Raw genomic sequence first — 16,744 nt, forward strand, 5'->3', positions numbered from 1 at the left:
TTGTGGACGGAGAACAGATTTGCTACCCGCTGCATTTGTTCGTTCCACCACTCACGTTCCGGGCGGCGGCGCGTGAAAGTTTTCAAGCGGTTGCAATCCCGCCAAAAAGATACGGGAAGGCCATCTTCCCGTAAATCAACGGGGAGAAATGACCACTTTTACGAGATCCTCTAAAGATAAAGCCAGTTTACGGGAACTATTGGAGAAGTTTTTTTGCCCCAACTTTCGATAAACGGCGGTTATTTTGAAGATAGGGGAACTGTTGGAGTTGCTTTAAAGAGTGGGCAGGTTGGTGGCAAAGACCTTAGTATGGTTTTCATGGCGGCGAGCAGTGACATGTCATGAAGATGACATGCGTAACAAAGTATTACAAACATCATAAATAGTGTTACACGATGTTGAGTTGCCAGAGATTAAAGAGATTAAAATAACGAGAATATTATCTGGCAAATGTCCCCTGGGAGGGGATGACAAGCGAACGCAATTTCCTAAAAGTTATAGTTACGACACGAGATCAAACAGTGTCATGTGCCCCTAAAAAAATGTTAGGTGTCTGAAAAAACTGGCGGCAAAGACGTTCATAAATGCCATCCCTCACGGCGAACGTTCGCCAGCTATTGGGATCCTAAAATAATTCGACACAAATACCTTCCAAATTTCCGGGAACAAGACGGCGACGGTTTGTCATCTGTTGACGGAAAACGGATTTGCTGCCTGCTGCATTTGTTCGCTCCACCGTACTCACGTCGCGCTCTCGCACCCAAGGGCAAAGAAAGGAAACAAACAAACCAACGGGATCCAGTGTGATGAGTGCCACGACGCGGCGCCGCCTCTCGCCCCACCGCATCTCCACCCGAATCCATTCTCCGCTTGAATTTAGTTTCCTCCCCTCCCTCTCTCTCTCCCTCGGACGATACGATTGGCCGATCCACCCATCTTGCTGCTTACGTTTTCCGTCTCTTTCTGTTTCTCCCAGCGAGCAACCTCTTAAACCCAACCAAACCCCCCAACCCAACCGAACACCACCACCCCCTCCCCTCCCCTCCGTCCCGTCCGAAATCCCAATCCCCCCTCCCTCTCGCCCGCTCTTCTTCTCCGATTTTCTCCCCCCTCCCTCCCCCCGGAAATCCGCGCCTTCCCGCTCGCTCGCTCCCCTCCGAACAATCGCTTCCCGCGGCCCAGCGCCGTCCCCGTCCTTCCTCGTCGGGGCGTCGCGTTCCTGCCCCCTCCGCTCCGTCCGGAGTCTCTGGCCGTTCGGTTGTGAGGCATGGGGCGGTTTTCGTCCCGCGACTAGTCCAGTCCCGCGATTCCTGGGCGCGCGCCGTCCTAGATCCGCCCCTGGGCTGCAGGGGGTTTCTTGATCCTGGGGAATTTTTCGGGGAGGCGTGAAGGAGGCGCATTTTCCTCTTCTTCCTCTGGTCTCCGCGGTTGGGGATCTTTCTGCTTTTTGGCCATGGCAGCGGCTCCGGCGGTGGGCAGCAACGGCCATGACGCACATGGCAGGGCCAGCTGCCGGGAGAACCTTCTTCGCCCCCGCCCCCCTGCTCGCCCCGGCGCGCCGGTGCCTGTCCGTGGTCATGCGGTGGAGACGATCGAGCCTTCAGGCGACACGGCTGCTGATAATCGTCAGTTAACTGAAGACGGCCATGGGGACAGCACGGAGTGCTCGAGCTCATTTGGGCCCTCTTGCTCTGTATCTGATGACGAGACCAAGTCAGGCATGCACGACATGGAGGTGGACTCGCCTTTCCTGGGTAATTTCAATGTGGATGCCACCGCTTCTCTTCCAAAGACGCCCAGGTGCACATATCTCCGCAAGGCCCGCCCCTGTAAATATTTTGATTCTATCTTAGCATGGTTTTGTTTCAGCACAAAAAGAAAGATCGGACATGTCCTATTGATAGAATTACTGGATACTGTAAAATGGACAATTTCTTTTACTGATTACCATAACAATAAAAAAAGAACTAATCGCTGGACATGTGCTGCTGTGTCCCTTTTACACATGCCCTGTTGTCACCAAATTTCATGACTTGAAACTGCAAATCTCGAAGTGTGAAACAGGCCCCACCTGCACAAGTGAAAGCATGCCTATTTTGGGGTGCCTTACGTTGAAATAGATTAGGGGCATTAAGATTGGCCCATGAATGCGCAATACTTCTGTTATGTGATATATTTATAGATGATTTTTTTGTGTACTCTGTATCCCTTTCTTATTATTAATAGTTTGTAAGTAACATAAATCATGTTTCAGACAGAAACAAGTGACAGCTGAGTGGAGAAAGGCCGTTCGCCCAATTATGTGGCGATGCCACTGGTTAGAATTGCGTATGAAGGAGCTTTCGTCGCAAGTAGCAAAGTATGACAGGGAACTTGCTTTAATCAGTCATGAAAAAGATCTGCAGTCTGAGATGATTGCAACCGATAGTTCTTGTCCAGAATGGGCAAAACTGGATGCCCAAGGCCATGATAGAAATATTATGAAGAGGAGACAACGGCAAAGGCTTGAAGACATCGTGGACACCTCATTGTACATGGATAGTCATCAAATATTATCCTATTATCATGGTTTGACATCTATCCTGATTCTGTAGGGCTAGAAAATTTAAATTTTATATCCTGCAGTAGATCCGTATTTTGCACTGAGCTTGTACTGATACTTGGTAATGATGGTGTTTCTCCTTCTTTTGCAGAAAGCAAAAACAGAAACAGTGGAGCTGAAACAGATGGTCTGTTGATTTATGATGATACAGGTATGGTGGATGGCTTTGCCCTTGCACTCAAAGTTCTCCTATTTTATTAGTTTGAAAGTAGAGAGTAATGTTTATCATAGTTATGTCCTATGTACATATAACATTAATTGTTTGTGCTGCACAACTGTGGGTTTGGCAAGTAACTTTTATTATTAGTTTTAGATTACCTTTTTTCTAGAATTTCTTTCTTTCAAAGAATGTACATTGCTCTCATTTAGAAAAGAAAGGGAAACACTAATTACCTACTTAATATGACTCAAGCGGAATTAGCAACCCTGCTAATCAGTGCAGGCAAGTTGTGAGATGTGACATACTTGCAAAAATTTGTTGTGTACAAACTACTGCTTGGCCTCACTTTACTATCTTTCAGTGGCGGAGCTACGGCTGGGCAAAACCAGGCAATGGCCTGCCCAGCTCAACAAAAATTTAGTGAAGACTGGTGCTGAATTTGGACCCTAAGAGCAAAACTTCAGATGTACTGTACTACTATTTTTTAAGCTGGTCTGTTTTGGCCCGCCCAAAGATGTGGATGTAGCTCTGCCACTGCTATCTTTACAGCCTTTGATATTGATATACATATGTTAGCCGCTTTTGCATCTATCGTATTTATTTTGATTGTCCATCCCTTTATGTATCTTGCTATTACTTATTTGTTGATAATATATTGGGATACGATTATATTGAATGTCATTGTAGTTATTACAGTTAGATTATTGAAGTTGGAAAGCCAGAACACGTGCATATTGGTCATTGTTTTGTATACATGGTGCGGCGTAGTTTTATTTTACCAGTGTCTAATCCTTGGTTTGCTTGTAATTTCTAATGCAGTTGTTGAGGATACTAAAAGAAGAGTTCCTGACAATACATTACCGGAGTCTAAGGAAACAGACAGGGTCTTAGAACAATATTCTTTAACAGATATTCTTCGGACAATTGATAGTATCCAGTCTCGAGTCCTTAGGCTTCAAGGTCATCTCAGCAAGGTTTGCAGCAATCACGCACAAGTTAAGGTGCCTCCAAATAGTCAGAAGGCTCAAACACAGTTAGCCTCTTGTAAGAAGGATGGACACCGTCCTCAGAAAAAGAGGGATCTGAATAGTTTGCTTCAGGAGGAGGATAAACCTAGACCACTTGTTGGAGTTCCAACTGCTTTACCAGATAGGTGCACTGACTATGTAATGGAATATGGAAAGAGAAATATCGCAGAAGAAGGTGCAACACAACCATATGCAAAGAAAGTCACATTTGAGTCACTCTTTGGTGCAGATAATCCCTTAATTCATCATACTCATCTAGGAGAATTATACAAAGAAGTAAGCTCATGTTCCATATCATTCTTCTCTATTTTAACCACACTGTTTTTAAAATAATTTATAATTTGACAATTCAGAGCCAAATGTAATGAACAATCTATACTTTCAGTTGTACGAATGCAGGTCTTTGTAATTGTAATCGTCTTGTAGATTGTTGACATTTTTTCTGAGCATTGTTGGGTAACAACCTGAAACTAATGATTTTGGGCACTGTTTACTGTATTATTGGTCGAAAGTGGCTAGTTGCTTCAGTTTTGCACTTTTATTAGGAAGCAGTGCTGAAGCTCATATGATTTGTGTTGTTTCCCCTATGTTTTCTGGAGCTACCCATCCATTCATGATTGTAGCTAACTAGTTAAGTCAAATTTAATATTAAACCATGTATCAGATTTGTAGTTTTCTCCTTGAATTATTGTGAAATGGAGACATACTACCAACTTTTGGATGGACATTTGTCGAACACACTTTTAGCTGATGATTTTTTATTGTATTTGCAGAATGCTGATGATGTCCTAATAGACAATAGAGCAGCCCTAGTAGAAGGGTACCAGCAGTTTGAGAAGGTGAAGCAGGAAGCACAGAATCATGTGGAGCTGGCTAATAAGGTTGCTAACACCCTTCTTTCCAGAGGAGAAGAAACTGTTGCAAGACAGGTGGTTAAGCTTGAACCAGTTTATGAAATAGCTCCAAGTGTGAAGCAAGTCGGCCCTGGAAATAAACGAAGCAAGAAACCAAAGAAGAAATCTGGGAGCTCTCTGCCTCCTTTGGAGGAGCAAATCGAGATGTCCCCTGATGTACCTGCAAAGAAGAGAACTGTCAAAGATCTGCACAATTTGAAGAATGAAAAGCCTGTTTTCGTAGCTGTGGACACGCGGAGGAGCCAACGAGTCCGAAAACCCAAAAAGTACGGAAGCGATTGAGTTCCAGGAACGGTCCTGTCTCCAGATTCGGTTTTGTCTTTGCTGCCCAAATTTCTGGCACATGGAAAACCAGATGTGTTACCTAATTGGTTTCTGTAAGTAGGCATAGTTGGGAAGAATATATGAAGTGGCATATCTTCGGCAGCTCCCCTTTACCTGGGACAGTAACAGCAGTAATGCTGAGTTGAGATTTTCTGGGTTGCCTGCAAATTGTTCTTGTGAAACCAGCATTGTATAAAGTAACACTAGATAGAAGTATAGTCCGGCATAATACAAGTTGTTTCGTCAATGCTAGTGGTGCAAATGTATGTAAAGCCATGTTTTTTGTGTTCAGAGATCTCAGGATTCAGCAAACAAATATGAAGTCCATTAACTAAATGTCATTTATACTGCAAACTCGTTTGGTCCATGAAAGTAGTGCTAGTAAGTCATTTTGTTAAATGAGTAACATATTTTATAGCTTATAGCACATATGCCCGTGCGTCGCAACAGGAGAGATTTTTTTGCGAGAAGTCTCGGGAGAGATAATTGATGTGTCCATCAAAACGGTCTCCACAACAATGAGGCGACAGAGCGGAGAGCTATAGTGTTCTCGTGGGTCATGTTTGGCCCGCGAGATCTTTATAGTAGTGGGGTTGGTCGGAGTGGCGGCCAGTACCCAACTCGTGCCTTTTCTTCCTTCAGGTCCGCCTCCTTATCGAGGTTGTGGTAACCTTATGATAAAAATTGTTAATTTCTGAAAAAAGGCAAACTAAACTTGAAATAGGAAGATTTTTTAAAATTAACAAACATTTTTTGAAAACAGGAACCATTTTAAGGCGGTGAAACAAACTTTTTTTTAATTATGAACAATTTTTGGAAAGGGAAAATTGTTTTGAACATTCCAAACCATTTTCAAAATTATTTTTTTAATCACGAACATTATTATGAATTTGTGAACATTTCAATAAAAAGGAATATTTTTCGATTTTTTATAATTTTTGAAAATGCAATTTATTTTAAAATTCTTGAACAATTTTGTATTTTTTTTGCAAAAATGCGAACATTTTTTGAATTTCGAAATTTTTTGGAACAAGAATAAAAATGTAAAGTTCCAAATATATTTTTTAATGGGAACAAATTTGAAATTATGAATATTTAACGAAATTTTGTGCAAAAAATGAAATTCTGAAAAAAATGAAAATAATAACTTTTGGGGGAAAGGAAAAAATAACTTGAAATGGAAAAAAAGGAAAAAGAAAGTAGAAATGGAATAAATATTTTCGATGGTGAACGGATGAAATAATCGGAGAAATGCACCTTGCTTTATTAGTAGGGGGGGGGGGGGAGGAAAAAGATAACTTGAAATGAAAAAAGAGTAGAAATGGAATAAATATTTTTGATGGTGAACGGAAGAAATAATTGGAGAAACGCACCTTACTTTATTAGTAGGTATAGAGGTATAGATATAGATAATGTCTCAAAATATGTTTTTTAACGTACGTAACATCATGGTAAACTATATAAGTAAAAGCGAAAAGTTTGACTCAATATAATTCAAGAAAAGTAATTGCCACATCAGATTTTTTTTTGCATCATTATCGAACACATCAGATCTCGTTGAATTTCTATCCAAGGTTTCATATTTAAACAGGTTCAATTCAGCCCATGCGAGTTTCGCCTACGTCGTGGGTTTGATTCGTGCATTCTCTTCTCTGGCATGTCTCCTTCTAGCCGTTAAGCGACTAATTCATGGGCCACAACCGCTGCAGTTACACTGTGGAGCCTACCCAACCCCAAGCATCGCCCCACTCTTCTCCTGACACATTCATATCGGGGTGGGGTGGGGGGGGGGGGGGAGGAGGGCGTGTCAGAGTTTGGGTAACCGCGCCTACTTTCCCCCTTTCTCTAAGTGTTCTCCTCATCTCCCTCTGTTTCAATCTGCACCATCTCCCATGAATTGGTCAAAAAACAAAATCAGATTTTTCAAACTTATAAAGGTCAATTTTGATTTTTTTTCCAAAGCAAATGGCTACCTATCACCGGGAGCCATATCGCAACACTCAAGTGGTCCGCTTTATTATGGAAAAGTGTGCGGGTGGGAGAGCTAGACATAACGGACACTATCGGAAAATTAAGACATACTCCCTCTGTAAACTAATGTAAGAGCGTTTAGATTACTAAAGTAGTGATCTAAACGCTCTTATATTAGTTTACGGAGGGAGTCTAGCTAACTCAAATTATTTATACGTATACATGTATAATCATCATGTATATGCATGTACATCGAATTAGCTATACTTATACAGGTAGAATTCATCCTGTACACGCACGCACGTTGAATTAGCTATATGTGCCAAGTGTATAATACGACCCAAAAGGCATGTGCTGCAGTAAGTGACAAAATGAGAACAGATACATATGTACATAGTTATAGCAAACAGCAAGGGAGAACGATAATTCCGTTGTGCCACGTCATGTTTTCGCTGTCCGTTTAGTGTACTCAGCTTTGACCTTCTTCAGTGTCATGACCACATCGTGCATCGTCATTTGCTGGTCAGGAGAGTCGCTAGAACAAATCAAGCCCAACTCAAATATTGAAGCAAGAAACCCATCGTCCACTGGAGCTGTCCATCGACGACCTTGACAAGCTCTGCAGGATATGCCTCATGAACCCACTGCCTGAGCGTTAATTGTGCGCCAAACATAGTGGCAGTGGGCCGCTTTCCAGTGAAGAGTTCAAGGAGCATGATCCTATAGCTGAAGACGCCGCTCTTCCGCTATGCTTTTCCAAATGACCCGTACTTTGTTTGAGAAAAAAACAAAAATATAAATTAGATGTAGTTACTCAACCATGTTGTTTTGAGTCGAGTCATAATTTGTTTAAACAAATGTTTGTTGAGCAAAATAACAACGACTAGCTAATTAAATACCCGGTGCCATGTACCCAACTGTTCCAGGCATGCTCACACTTATCATGGAGTTGTCATCTAGAACCAACTTTGCAATGCCAAAGTCTGCCACATGCGCCGTCATGTCCTCATCAAACAACACGTTGCCAGGCTTCAGGTCACGATGCAAGATAAACTCGTAGTGCTCATGGTGTAGATAAGCCATTGCCATCGAAACATCAAGCATGATGCCCAGTCTCTCGGAATCCCAAGCACGTTGTTGTGCTATGTGATCCATGAAGCAGCATCTCTAAGCTACCATTTGGCATGTATTGAAGCACTAGTGCTTTGAAGTCAAGGTTGGAACAAGTGTTAAGTATCCTTATCAGGTTGGGTGTCGCGCCATACGAAGCACTCGACACTCCGCATCAAAGTATCGAATGGCCTGCTCTAGTTGCATGTCAAGAACTTTTATCGCAACCACCAAACCACTGCTTAGTTGGCCCTTCAAGACTTTTCCAATGCTTCCGGATCCCAAGATGTCTTCTTCACGGAAATTATTGGTGACGCGAACAAGCTCATGATAGGAGACTATCTGATGGCCTATGGCATCAAATGGATCAACAGAAGCATTGTCCGCTTAAGTTTCTTTCTAAACCATAGGTATACGTAAATGGCAATGGCGCCAAAAGCTAATATGAGTGTTGGTGGTAGAAATTGAAGCAAGTGCCTTTTACTTGAATGATTTCTATCAAGGCATGGTGGAAATCTTAGCCGCGGAGCGCCGCATAGCCCAGGGTTCCCAATCAAAGATTTTAATGCGAGGTTTGAGAAAACACCTCCCTCGGGTATTTGTCCTTCTAGCCTATTGAATAATAGGTTCAAGGTATTCAAGTACGTAAAGTTAGCAAGGAACATTGGAATGGTACCAGAGAGATTGTTAACCGAGAGGTCCAATGATGCTAGGCTTTTTACATTTTTGAGTTGAACTGGAATTGAGCCTTTGAAGGAGTTATGTGATAGATTTAGGTAGGTAAGCATACTAAATTGTCCAAATGTTTATGATATGCTTCCTATAAACAAGTTAGAAGACATGTCTATTTGATATGTTTGTCTTAGACCAGTAACATCTACCGGTACTGCACCAGTAAAGGAATTGTGAAAGATCAAGTGTGGTATGTTTATCCAGGTGGAAGAAACTCGTTGGTGTCGTTGAGCTTAACTGGTCATATGATTCCCCTCTAAACTCGTTGGTGTCTATGCTTTCTAACCAGCTAAGATTACCAAAGTTTCTTGGTATGGAGCCTGATAATTTGTTGGCTTGGAGAAACAATCATTCTAGACTTTGAAGCATACCCATTTGTGTAGGGATAGGGTCTGGCATGTTACTCCAGGAGAGATCAAGACATGCAAGATTTTTCAGTATAGTGATGGATTCTGGAATTGGCTCGGTGAATAGGTTATCCTGAAAATCAATCCATAGAAGGTTGCTTATATTTGAAATTGCTACCGGAAGTCCACCTATTAACTGGTTGACACCTGCACCAAAATAGCTTAAACGTGAAGAGAAGTTTCCCACATAGCCAGAGATGGTGCCTGTAAAAAGATTTTTTTCGAAATCAAGGAATTGTAGTTGTCTGCATTTGGAAAGAGCTGACAAGAAATCTAGATTCCCCTCTAAATTGTTGTCTCCCAAAGCCAGAATATTCAAAACTGTATTTGTTCCAAGCATTGATGGTACTTGACCGGACAGCTGATTCACTTGGAAATTTAGGTAAGACAATTTGGATAAGTTACCGAGCGAAGCTGGAAATTTACCGATCAATTGGTTGTATTGAAGATCAAGATAAGATAGTTCATGTATAAGACCTAATTCTGGTGGAATCTCCCCTGTTAGACTGCCATTTGCGAGTTGTAGTTTAGTGAGTTTGGTAAGATTACTAAGGGACGCTGGGATTGAGCCAATAAGGTGATTAAAACCCAAGTTAAGTTTTTTTGAGGTTTGTTAATTTGGCTAACCATGTTGGTAGAACATCCACAAAAGAATTTTCATGCAAATCAATTACTTGTAAGTGTTGGCATGATGTAAACCCTGATGCTAAACGACCAACAAATTTGTTAAGATATATAAAAATAAACTGTAACATTAGGAGGCTGAAACTTTGATTGCTCAGAAATGTTCCAGTCAGGTTACGATTATTTACTAGTGAAATTTCCTGTAATCTAGACATGTTGAACATGGCTTGTGTTACTAGGCCAGAGAGTTGATTAAAATATAGGCTTAATAATTCAAGCATGGATAGCATTTTTGTAGCTTATGAAATTATACATGATGTGGCTTCTAATGGCCAATGTGGCTTTATTTTTAAACTAGATTATGAAAAAGCATATGATAGAATTAGTAGATACTTCCTTATATCTATGATGAATCAAAGAGGATTTGGAGAGAATTGGATGGCTAAAATTGAATTTTTGCTTGATAGAGGCTCTTTTGGAATTAGGATTAATGATATGAATACTGAAAATTTATTTCCACTGGAGGAGTCACACAAGGGGACCCAATATCCCCTTTACTCTTTAACCTCATGGCAGATGTATTTACTGAGTAGCTAATAATGATTTGATATCTGGTTTGTTACTAGGATAAGTCCATCTGGTTGATACTTTACTGATGATACTTTAATCTTCCTTCCCAACAAACTAGATTCTACTAAGAATCTTAAGTGGTTATCGTATTGTTCTGAGCAATTATCAGGAATGAAGATCAACTTTCATAAGTGTGATCTTGTTCCCATTAATATGGAAACTAGTGATCCCCAAATTTTTGCTCAAGCTCCTTGTTTTAAATTGGGATCTTTTCCCCTAATGTACTTAGGAGCACCCCTGCACCACAACAAACTCAGGAGAGAGGATTTACAGCCTATAGCAGACAAGATTCTAAAGGGAACTACTAGGTGGAGAGGTATACTACTTAATTATGGCAAGAGATTGGTGTTAGTCCAGTCTTGTTTGCTTAGTATTCCCTCTTACTTAATAGGATTTATTAAATTCCCTAAGTGGGCAATCTCTTTGATTAACTCCCAAGTGCCCCATTGCTTATAGGATAACTATGATGGGCACTAGAAATACCACTTTGCAATTGGGAAATGAGTGCCCAGAAGAAAGAATTTGAAGGGCTTGGGATAACTAACCTTTGCTGACATGAACCTGTGTCTGCTAGCATCTTCGATAGAGAGATGCCGATCAAATTAGGGGAAAATCTAGAAGCAGACTGTAGATATCAAATATGAAACGGACTACCGTAATATCTTTTTGCATGCCCTGCCATTGGTGCTTGCCCCTTTGGGAATGGAGTGCTTTGGGAAGCGAAAGCTGGCAAATTAGGATATATGTGGAAGTTTTTGAATGGTAAGAAAGTTAAATTTTGGGAGGACCTTTGGTTTGTTTCTGCTAGTTTAGACACCCAGTCTGGGATCTATATACAATTACCAATGATCGGAACATTACTATCAACAATGCTTGGGATGGGCATCAACTAAACATTAGTTTTATAAGATGCTTCAGCCCTGAGATGTTGACTATGCCATATGGTCTTCTTAGTTTAGTTGGATCTATCAAATTAAATGGTGAGGGGACTCCCTTTATTTGGAGATTTGGGAGCAAAGGGGTTTAATATATAAGCTCCTTATATGCTATCGTTAATTTCATGGGGTGACACCAGTTAATATATCTGTTGTGTGTAAAATCATTGTCCCCCTAGGATTCATATTTTTGTATCGCTTCTTATTAACAATAAACTTCTTACCAGAGATAACCTCCACAAGAGGCACATGTTCCCGACCTCAGTTGTGTTTTCTGTGATGAGGCAGAGTAACACCCATTTGTTTTTTGAATGTGTTGTAGCCCGTGAGATATGGAAGAATATCTCTCAGATCACTAAGATTGGAGATTGTAATATGCATTCTATTTCTTGCTAGTGGATTACTGATAAAAACCACTGTGTTGAGAACTTTGTGCATGCAACTGTCATGTGGACTATATGGCAGATTCGTAACGATCTATTCTCTAGTTCTCACATGATGGGATTGTAGGCAATTTGGAGAAAAGTTGCTTTGCACCTGGATTGGTGGGCCATTTTGTTCTCAGGAGATGTGAGAAGGGCGGCAGAAAAAGTGGATCAACTGTCGTGTGCACCACCACTACTGCTATGGCAGACACCGACTAAACTTGGTTTGCCAGAATTCTCTCTCTTTCGACTGGAACCGGGTGTAAAGTGCGCTACTAGGGTGACGAGGGCAAGAGGAAGAATGCAAAAGAAGTTGAGAAGAAATCTTCCCCTACCTTGTCCCTGGATAAAAGCAAGTGACAAAATGGATATGTTGTTTGCTAGCTATAATAAATTTCATGTTTTGTAATATCCTTGCAAGAACTTGATACTTCTAGTTTCAGATATTGTGGTTTATTGCTGGCTGAGGCAGTGTTGTTTTTGTTCCTCCGCGTGCGTTGCATCGAATTTGACCTCTTTTCTATCAAATGAAAGTGGAGCTAGGGTTGGAGGCCCTTTTCTTCAACAAAAATAGCAAAGGAGGTAACTTTTCTAAATGAATGTATCTTGTACCCCCTTCGTTCCACAATTCTTGTCGTGGTTTTAGTTCAAACACGACAAGAATTATGGAATGGAGGGAAAACTTTCTTTCTCGGGTGAACATTAGTTGTGCTGGAAGGTAATAGAACCGGTGAATTTGTACAATCTGGAGAAAGAACCTTCGCTTGAAAATATATGACCAAATAATAAAGTACTAATAGTCAATATTGATGAATGTATAATTTCGACAACTGCACTTTCATATCTATCTATTGCAATCGACGAAATGACCCTTGTAAAACATGTTTGTGCTGTTACTACGACATACCATATGAAACTAACAACTATAAATGTTTCTGCACCACTAATTTGCTTCAATTTCTATTATCAATTCAAGCATGGAATGATCTCCCAGATTGAAAAGCTTGGGGCTGCTTAGACATTTCTCCCCCAAGGTGCTACCTGCTATGTTAATTGCCTTCTAGTTTGGGTGGTATAGGGCTAGAAGGCATTCCGTAAGAAAAAACTAGTCAATTCTGCTTTTGTGAATTATGAAGTTGGTGAGCGGTATGATGTGCGGTTCGAATATTTCCACTATCTTTAGGGCTTGATAGATGTGAAGAAGGGTGGATAAATTGTGTTTCCAAATGCTGAGGCATGCCAAATACCGAAGAAGGGTACTCAAGATCTAGCCTGGGCTCTTAAAAAAATCCTAGCATGTCAAAAGGAATGTTTTTCCCTTGTCAAAATAAAAGCTTGTCCTAAACCAAAGTAACTAATAGGTTGCTGATCGCTTGTATATGTTATGGGTCAATCATTTTGTCCATTCAAATCATATTAATGCCATTCTAGTGTTGCCATCTTTTTGAAGATCACAAAATGACTGAAAAGGTCTTTACGAACTGTAAGCACAAAAGCAACGATATCTTAAACATAGTTCAACTATAACCCAATGCAAACTCATGCGGTAATCTCACATATTCAAAGCCACACTTCTGCAATAACTAATATCAATCGTTACTACGACCCCCTTGCTCCATCAACTTGATCTTGGCAGACTCTTGAAACACAAACTCATTGCCCTTGGCCCGGAGAAGCTGCTTCCATTGCTGCAGAAGTGCATGAATCTTGAAAATATATCATCATGAATATTTTTACTTGCTAAATTATGTATTTCATGTTACTAAATGCCACTAAGAAGTTGTAACAAAGGGCTATACACGCAAGTAAGTAATACCTGGGATGTAGAAGCTCGTGTAGGGAAATGATTTTCTGCCATGATAAGACACCTTCCTCGATCGCCCTAACTTGAGGTCGACCATGTAGCAACCAACACTTGTGCGCACAAAAATGACTTGGGTGCCCTCTGCGTAGCCATTGATAACCAATGCACTTGGTATAAAGAGGGCAACATTAGGGAGTAGTGTCTTAAGATCGATTACCCTGAGTTTTATCCATCCCATGGCTCCCTCGGGTCCGGCCTCCCTAGACCACAGGGTTAGTGTGACATCCACCACGGCAGCAAAACCCAACACGTCATCTTCCACCATCATGAGAGTCCCATTGTCATCAGTTGGCTTCTCGAACATTGAAAAGCATAGTGTACCAAGTTGGCACTCTATGACGGCATCGACATTGAAGTAGAGTGCGTCGCCCACAAGGATGCTAGGCATAGCCGAGACAGAGTAATAATCGGCAGTGGGGTGAATATCAGAGGTGAGCTCCGTCCAGAGGCGAGTCTCCGATGAGTACATCCATCCTAGTGTGACTCCCTCAAGCTTACTAGGACACATGACCACACGAAAATGCCCGGCTTGGCAATTGTGGTGGTCGCAGCCTTGTGCTGCGCAGAGCACCGCCGCACTGAAGTAGACTGGGTAGTGAGGAGGAGAGGGTACCTGGCACTGGCGGCCTGTCAAAGGATCCAACACGATGAGGTCACGTGTCTCCCCAAACTGGCAGAAGAGGGCACGACCATGGCGGCAGTCCATGGCAGCCCAGTCAGGATGGTAGGTCTGGGCAGGGAAGAAGGCGGGGATCGGGACGAGGCGGGGGCTGAGCTTCTCGAAGAGTCCCAGGACGGGAGGTGTCCCATGGAACTCACGATAGCGGCGGCGAAAGACCGGGTCGGCAAGGATGGAGCGCCATGGCTTGCAGACGGCAGAGGCACGGACGAGCCAGGCGGGCTCGTCCGGCAGAAGGCGGAAGAAGACCTCCTCGAGGAGCTCTTCCATTAGCATAGACGGTGGCGGCGGCGGCATGGAGCGGCCGCGGGCGAGGGTTTTGGGTGGGGAAAAGTTGAGATTGGATAGAGGGGGGAGGTGTATTTTGCTAGATGGGGTTGTAAAGCAATTAGGGGAGAATCTTTTAATGATTTTTCTTATGAAAAATTTGGAGGATAATAATCGAGTTGAGCTATAATTTTAGAAAATCTTAACTGGCAGACAAATGATATTAAGGAACTTCTAGCGAACGATGTTTTAGCCGTTTGTTTTTTGTGTACGAATCTTGGCGCTCGCTAACAGCCAGGTCACCTTTTCTGGATTGCTTGTTATTGCCCTGACCTGAGAAAATGGAAATTACCCCTTATCCCTTTCTGCCCTCACCCTCTCATCCCCACCCTCTAGCACTCTCACTCCCCCGCGCATGCAATTGCTCCCACTAGAACCCCAGATATCTTCGGCGATCCCCGGCAATGGTTATACGGCGGCAACCGGCGGTTGCACGGATTTCCCGACGAAGGTGCATTGTGGTCCGCCTGTAGTCATGTGATGCGGCCAGCTTGGCAGGCGACGCCTGCTCAGTTGGCTGAGGTGGGAGCGCGTGGAGGTCATGCAGGGCGGGTGGCAGAGCGGCGGCTGCCCCCAACTAAGAGTGGTGCATCTATGGAGGGTGGCGGCACGAGGGTAGAAAGGCGACATGGTAATGTCAGTCGTCCTCGGCCTATTCATGGAGGCTCGTCGAGATGGCATTAACTTGTCCCAACAACAGTGGATATGGGAGAGTTCGGTGGAGCACCAGGTGCTGCAAGTGAAGCAAGCGATGGCCACATCTACAATGCCAGCCACATCTCTGATGGCTCCCCCTCTCCTTCGCACTGTGAGCTGCTGGCCCCCATGCCCATGGCTTCGCTGTTTGAATGCATTGCTTACTGTTTCTAAAGTGCTTTTTGTAGGGATCTTTTTTTGTTCCATTGTTATTAGTGGAATGTATTTGAGCACAACAAGATAATAATTCAAAGCTAAAGCCTAAGTAATTTTCAGATTTTAATTTTTAAAACACTCAACATGGCATTTTTTCGACTAGCATGTTAGTAGTTAGTGAGAAACTGCTAAAATAGGTGTCCATGGCATTGTAACATGTGTTCCCATGGCAATTTCAACATATGCCTCATGGCATTTTAACACGTTTTGAGGCATTTGTATATGAAGTCTCGAATTAATCTCTTGTAGGAATCATGGATTAACTGCCTAATTCGTGCGCCATTATAGTGGTTAGTATGGCATTTTCTACTTTCATGGTGAAATTCAGAAGATGGCATTTTGACACAGTTTTTGCCATGGCAGTTTCTACCCGATTTGTTCCAGAAACATGGCATTTTTGTTAGTTAGCGGCATTGCACTTTTCCACCAACATGTCTCTACATCATTTGTGTTTTTTTGTTGCCATGGCAAAAAACCATAGGTTCTTGCCATGATAGCTCCATCATTTGTTTGCGGCGAAAACTTTGTATGGCAAAGTGTTTGTATCTCCGGTTATTAAGAGCATGACATTGTCTCCTTGTAAGAGCTTGGCATTTTTTTACTATTAAGGGGCATGGCATCTTTATAATTAAGACCAAGGCTTTTTTCTACTATTAAGAGCATCTCATTTCTACTATTGAGAGCATGTCATGTGTTGCTTTAAGAGCATGGCATTTTCTACTATTAAGACCATGTCATTATTTGTAAAGAGCATGCCATTTTTAATTATTTGAGAGCATGGCATTTGTATTTTTATGATCATGCCTTTTTCTACTATTAAGAGCAGATGTCCTCGGGCTAGGACTTAGTCGTGGAGCCATCGCAGCTAGGAAGCTTAAAGGGGTTAAACGGGACAAGGAACACGGGGGTTATACTGGTTCGGCCCCTTACGGTGAAGGTAAAAGCCTACGTCCAGTTGAGGTGGTATTGATTATGGTTTCGATGACCAGGGAGCTTAATCGCTATGCCTGGTTCTCGACGAGATCTTACTTGTCCCTAAACCGCCGCCGGGTCATCCCTTTATATAGAGAGATTGACGCCCAGCGGCTCTCAGAGTCCCG

The 16,744-nt window shown here is 42.3% G+C and overlaps 2 protein-coding genes and 1 pseudogene across 2 annotated transcripts; 1 reads left to right on the forward strand and 2 right to left on the reverse strand.

Moving 5' to 3' along the window:
- Nucleotides 1-1,017: 1,017 nt before the first annotated feature.
- Nucleotides 1,018-5,382, forward strand: LOC109759165 (uncharacterized). Its single transcript, XM_020317992.4, has 5 exons — nt 1,018-1,800; nt 2,255-2,568; nt 2,694-2,753; nt 3,582-4,066; nt 4,564-5,382. Exons 1-5 carry the CDS (start codon nt 1,454-1,456, stop codon nt 4,984-4,986), a joined length of 1,629 nt encoding a protein of 542 aa, XP_020173581.1. The 5' UTR covers nt 1,018-1,453; the 3' UTR covers nt 4,987-5,382.
- Nucleotides 5,383-7,191: 1,809 nt separating this feature from the next.
- On the reverse strand, nt 7,192-9,861 carry LOC141021594 (uncharacterized; annotated as a pseudogene).
- LOC109759166 (uncharacterized) lies at nt 7,312-14,767 on the reverse strand. The gene is made up of 2 exons (XM_020317994.4): nt 13,679-14,767; nt 7,312-13,550 (listed from the first exon to the last, which is right to left on the reverse strand). The coding sequence occupies exons 1-2, from the start codon at nt 14,700-14,702 to the stop codon at nt 13,516-13,518; spliced, it is 1,059 nt and encodes a 352-aa protein (XP_020173583.1). The 5' UTR covers nt 14,703-14,767; the 3' UTR covers nt 7,312-13,515.
- Nucleotides 14,768-16,744: the final 1,977 nt, after the last annotated feature.

Source organism: Aegilops tauschii, chromosome 1 (genome assembly GCF_002575655.3).
Source record: "Aegilops tauschii subsp. strangulata cultivar AL8/78 chromosome 1, Aet v6.0, whole genome shotgun sequence".
In the NCBI taxonomy this organism is placed as follows: domain Eukaryota; kingdom Viridiplantae; phylum Streptophyta; class Magnoliopsida; order Poales; family Poaceae; genus Aegilops; species Aegilops tauschii.